We start from the raw sequence: 6,171 nt of genomic DNA, 5'->3' as shown, positions 1-6,171 counted from the left end.
AAGATTATATGTCTTGCAGATAGCTTCAAAAAGATCGTGGGATTTGGAAGATACTTTCAGGATTCTAACCAGCTTTCGTATTTTTACCAGTGCTGGTCCCAGCGTCAATACTTCACTAGAGACGCCTCTTTGTCTAGGTATTGAGCTCTAACTATCGCTGTCAAGGTCTGGATCATTTAATTCTGAGCTACTATCATCATCATTACTGCAGTCGGTATACCCAGTTTCTTCAATGTCATCATATCCTACAATCAGGTTAGGAAAGTCATCTTGTTCAGCAGTATCAACGTTGTCATCAGATTCTGAACTGAATCCTCAATCATTTAGGTGGGGAACACTCACTAAATCTGCCTGGTTTCTGCATTCCCACATCTTAAGGGAATTATTCACCACATTATGCAGGTTGTGTGCAAAGCATGAGCTTCGCATAATGTCACCGTCTCTGAGAGCCTTTACTATATTAGCTCCCGAATTAGTAATTATAAAGTAGACCTTCCGTAGAATTCTGAACTTCTGGAGGCTACTATGGATTGCACGAAGAATGTTGGCGCTAGTGTGAGCAACTTTTAGTCTCTTAAACTCAAGGATTGTATGCACCAAAGTGAGCTTGCCATCAGTGCTTTTCATCACATAATGAGCTGTAATACCTAGACAGCCAGACCCCGTTCTTGAAGACCAGCAGTCTAGGGTCAAATTCACTTTCCGGACTTTCTGGAGTTCAGCTTTGAGCTGCTTGACCTTCCTTTTCTTTGCTGTAATTAGATGTCTTGCAAGAGTACGAGCTGAGGGGCCAGTAAGACCTCCTGTAAGTTTAGAGATTAGAGCCTTTACTCCTGGTTTTTCAAATATTGAAATAGGAAGCTTGTCAATGCAAACCGTTTTGCTACACAAATTGTTCAGCTTCAGTTGCTGCTGCTTTGCTGACTTCAAAAAATTTCTTATATCCCTTTTCTTTCCAGTGCCTTCAAATCGAGTAGGGTTAGTTTCATATGATGTGCTCGGCATGCTGAGCTGAGACAAGGCTGTAGAATGTGACTTCTTTGGAACAGTACTTGGTTTAGGTTGTTCAGCAATTTTGTGTTTAACCATAAGGTGATTTTTGAACGATCTTGCAGACCCCTTTGTTGAATTCACATCTTTTTTGCAGTAATTGCAGGTAATTACAGCTGCTCCCTTATTCCTGGTCCCATGTTGCTCCCAGAACTTGACTTTCTTTAATGGAGAGCCCTCTCCAAGTTCGGAGTCAAAACTTGATGAAATATTTGATGCCATTTATGACAGCATGTGTATCGGTACCTGCAAAGCATACCATTACTAAGTGCATGGAGCAGTGCAGGTCTAGTTACTCCTGTGATTGCAAATTAGAGTATGAAAGAAGAACAATTCAAGGAAAAGACACTTCTCTGTAGGATAGAGCATAATTTTATTCCATAAGCAAGTATCTTTTTTCTGTATTTGTGAATACTCCTCATATGGTATATTAAGGGAAATAAAAGTATAATATTAATAATAGCAGGAAATAGTAAAGCGTAGGCCCAGGACTCTCTGATGTAGCTAGAAGATTTTATAATGCAGATAATAGATTGACTAATTAGACCATTGGAAATAAGGTGCTCCAAATATTTACTAAAGTATATGACATTTGCAGGGTAAAGAATATCGAGGCTATTCACATTTCCTTCCTGGGTGCTGCAAGTGAACATGCCTAAAATCAACATGTCATTTGGAAACTTTATATCCTCATGCTGAAGGGTAGATCATCAACATGTTCAGCCCACTCCTTTGTTTAACAGTCCCTTGATTATAAATTTCAATCAGCTAATTCAATTATGTTGATGTGAGAAACCAGGGGTAAAGGTGCAGATTAGTTCCCCGTGATAAAACAACTTATTTCTTTCTGTATATTATTCAGTCAGTTGGGCTGTAAAGTTGCACATATACTGTCCGGTAGAAACAGGATAAATAAAAATCTCGTGCTCCTGCTGTGTTGCAACGCTTTAACTTTCGATAGTCGGGTAAGCCCTGCAACACTAGCAGAGGCAAAATCAGCAATATTTGTATAGTAGCTCCTATATATGATACTTGGGTATAGAAGATATTATGTAGTTCCACGTCTGCTCGTGCTACAGGGTTTACTAGGGTAATGAAAATTAAAAGGTTGGAACTCACCCTGTACATCCTGGTTCTGTTGGTAGAGCCTCTGTGCCCTACACTACAGGGGGAACTAATCTGGGTGAAGGTGCAGTTTAGCAACCCCTGATAAAAACAACTTATTACTTACTGTATATTATTCAGTCAATTGGGCTGTAAATTTGCATAGATAGGGTTCAGTAGAAGCTGGATGTGAACAAATAACTTCTTAGTGTATATCCTGGTTCTGTTTGCAGGGCCTCTGCACCCTACGCTACTGGGGTAGCTAATCTGCACCTTTACCCAACCAGGTAACCATCTACTTACCAAGACTAACCAAAGGGTGTAAATCCAAGTAGACTGTTTAGATTAATTTTTACTATGGCGAATGTTTTCTTCATTTACAAATCATTTCCTTGTAAGACGAAAATACAGCACTGTTTTATTTATGAAATTTATTGATAATCAAATAAAAGTCGACAGATTGTACTATTGTGATCTTCATAATAAAAACACGGACAATTAATAAAACTGGGTTTAAAAAAACCGAAACGGCAAAAACGGCGAGAAAAAGAACGAAACAGAAATAGGAACGGTACTAAAAAAACGGCTACTTGTTTTGTTTTTTTTCCTTTTTCCCAAAAAATAAAAACAGAACATAAAACGGTAGAAAAAAAAAACAGAAACATAAACGGCGCCGGCCCCTATTTAATATTAAAAGAAAATCAGACTCAAACAAAGACATTTAAAAAAAATTACATAATAGCAGAAGAAAAACAAAATTTAAACTTACTATCCAGCTGTCAAATTGACCCTTTTTCTTTTTATTAGCCTATTCAACTGAATAAAATGACTTGATTTACTTACTTGACTTAAAGCTCTTGCTCGGCAGCGTCTCCAGCGCAGAGGGAACCAGACGTCAGCGCCGTTAGTCGTCTCCAGAGTGCCCTGTTTTGGGTGAAGGTAGGAGCTTTGCTGGGGTCAATGCCCCACGCTGTGAGTCGATCGCAGATGATATCCACTCGTGTCATACGTGGTCTACCTCTGGGGCGTTTCCAGGCGTTTGCAGTTGGATCCAAGTCAAATATAAGTCGGGCAGGTGTTTCAGTTGGTAGGCGAATAAATGACCATAACAACGCATCGAGCCGGACTCCAGCTGTTCGGACAAGGGTGGTAATTTAAAGGACCGGAGGATATCCATGTTCCGTACTCTGTCGAGCCACCTAACGTGTTCGATTTTGCGGAGGTGTTTTGTCTGGACAGCATCTACCTTCATCATTTGCGACTGAGTCAAAGGTCAAGTCTCTGACGAGTACAACACAACACTTGCTACCGAGGCAGAATAGATACGAGCTTTCGTGAGACGACTGATCAGGGGTTTGTGGAATATTGTTCTCAATAGGTGGCTGAAAACGGCGCTCGCCCTTGCCACCCTTGCTGATATCTCTGCATCTAGATTTTTCGTTCCGCATGAAGAACAACCTCCACGTGCCTCTGGATATCTAGCTAGCTACCAGAGAACCAAATGCATCTAGGTACGGTTGGGTTGGCAGCGTTCCTCCTGAAACTTCTATTGCTACGAATGGAACCAGAATAAAATGAACAGGTTCAAAAAAATTTTCGTCACAGGAGAATCTTATCAAATAGCTTGTGCTAAAAAACTGGAAGTAAAAAGTAGCTTGGGCCAATATTCACCAGAAAAATAATCCATGTTTAGGGCCCAAATTATCCGATTGTGCCTCAGTGTTTCCCCTAAGGTTGCTAGAAAATAAGGGCGCCGTCTATTTGTGATAAAAAACTGGAATTAAAAAGTAGCTTAGGCCAATATTCACCAAAACTAAAAATGGAATTCTCATTACAATTGCTAAACCGACAGTATTGGCTTTTGATGCTGATTCTATATATATAAAATTATTTCAGTTTATTCTCACCCAACAAAACTAAAAATTTGAGAAAATTTGCCTGATTTAAAAAAAGAGGAGAAACACACCTAAAAAGCAAACGATATTATTGAAAATCCCTTTATTAGATACATCATATCAGAGAACCCTACCGTAGAGGTTTCAAGCTGCAATATTCAAAATGGGGTGTTTCGCATTGTTTTCCAGAAGAAACATCAAGTTCAAGTTCAATATGGGTTTTAATTAAAAAAAAATATAAAATATATAAAAATACACTTAACTCAGTTCCTTGTGCATTGATGCACGTTTGGGCCCGTAATAATTGCACACTCTAAATACAGCGTGGCCTCCTGTCCTCTCCAATTTCCACCCCGAACCACCATCAAATAACAATAAATTTAACACAACTTCTCCTCCGCTCACACCCCTTAAAGTATCAAACTAAAATAAAATAAATAATAATAATATCAAAAAATTCTAAACATAATAATAATAAAATAAATCTAGTAAATAAATTTTTAATCTATTAGATATTTTTTCACATTCTTTTGAAAGGAGCCGAGAGACCTATATGACTTCAGCTCTTGCGGAATTGCATTCCACTCTCTAGCACACGCAATTCTAGGAGAAAATTCCGACCTAGCTGTCGGTGTCGGGGGTATATTTGTGCAATTTGTGCAAAACAAATAAACATGTATCGTCAATACATGTTTATTTGTTTTGCTTTTTCTCAGGGGTGATTGTATTAAACCGAAGATCCAAGATAATTGGGAGGGAGCTAAAGCTCCCTCCCAATAAATTTAAAGCTCTTTTTTAGGTGACCATACAGGTTGGGCTAGGGGAAAGTCTAATTTTCTGCCATTTTAGGGCACCAAACTACGACTTTAACCAAAGAGGATGTGCAAATCCCCTAAAAAGGATTTGCAATCAATTTAAATTCTGATAAGCTAATTGATTTAAAAGTATCAATAACTATATTTTAGGCTTCTCAGTTGCAAAAGCAATAATGCCACATGGTGGCAGTGCTGGATTCAACCAAGTTGATTCGCTTTATTTGTAATGAAATTAGGCTATGTTTGGTGATCTGTAATTGTGTATCAGCTATAACGAGGGGTGGAGGAAGGTAAGTCATTGTTTAGGTGGGGATAGGGTAGATTCCTAAAAAAGTACCATACATTTTAATGGACAAACTGCTTACTCTTCATGAGGCTTCATATAAATGTTGAAATAGGTAGGAGGGAGTATGAATTAATCAAATTATTTCTCTATACAGCTAAAATATTACATTCCCATATCTACAAGCACAAAGGTGGAAAAGTCAAGGCAGGCCATCATCAGCCCCGCCAGAATATTTCTTTGGGGTGGAAAATACTGCTAGGAACCTAGTTTTCAATAATTTTAAATGGTGATATTTTGCTTTTTCTATTTATCTGAAGTACTTCAATGTATTTCCACAAATGCATGTAATGTATTTATCGATAAGAAAATCCTATTGTAGAGGTTGTGATGGTCTCAGTTATGTAGAAAATCAAAAGTCTCAAAGAATTTCCAGCAATACAAACAATAATACACCTTTTCATCCAACCAAAATGCTTTAGTAGTAATATTAACAAGGACTTTTTACCAAAATTACTATTCATCACCAATTTTTTAAGTATATTCAAATTTTTGTCCAAAATTGAAATTGCAAATTCAAACGTAGGACGGTATTACTCAACGTACAATATTGATTTACACATTTGAAAAGCAACTAACCAAGGAATTAAGGGACCGGTACCTCAAATTATATCTTGGTTGGGCCTGGGTAGGATTTGGAAAACAATCAGAAATTGAATGAAAAAAGAGCTTTTCAACAGAAAGCAAGGAACAGATTTGAAACCTATTTGAACAAATTATTCTTTATATTGAAGAGGGCTGTGTCCTCCTTAACTCCTTACTATTTACTGTGACGTTTGCTCTTTTCCAAATTTTCAAAGAAAATTTGCAATTGGAGAAAAAAGATTGTTCAGGACACTAAAAAACTTTTGTTTAATGAGCAAGGCGTTGAGAAGGGGGTAGTCCCCCTTATATACAGAATAATTTCATTTGTTTTAGGTTTTAAACTTGCTCCTTACTTTAGTTGAAAAACCTTTTCTATTTG

The 6,171-nt window shown here is 37.7% G+C and overlaps 1 protein-coding gene across 1 annotated transcript; it reads right to left on the bottom strand.

The window, feature by feature from the left end:
• Positions 1–315: 315 nt before the first annotated feature.
• LOC148946466 (uncharacterized) lies at positions 316–1,272 on the bottom strand. The gene has a single exon (XM_089097706.1). It carries the CDS (start codon positions 1,270–1,272, stop codon positions 316–318), a length of 957 nt encoding a protein of 318 aa, XP_088953832.1.
• Between the last annotated feature and the right edge of the window lie 4,899 nt (positions 1,273–6,171).

Source organism: Artemia sp. Qi Xiang Cuo, chromosome 12 (genome assembly GCF_049724085.1).
Source record: "Artemia sp. Qi Xiang Cuo chromosome 12, ASM4972408v1, whole genome shotgun sequence".
NCBI classification, from domain to species: Eukaryota; Metazoa; Arthropoda; class Branchiopoda; order Anostraca; family Artemiidae; genus Artemia; species Artemia sp. Qi Xiang Cuo.
The sequence above is the reverse complement of the archived record's forward strand: the minus strand, read 5'-3'. Positions and strand labels throughout refer to the sequence as shown.

What these genes read in the sequence shown, in the direction of transcription:
- LOC148946466 (XM_089097706.1), bottom strand. Translation starts at nt 1,272, where the DNA reads ATGGCATCAAATATTTCATCAAGTTTTGACTCCGAACTTGGAGAGGGC.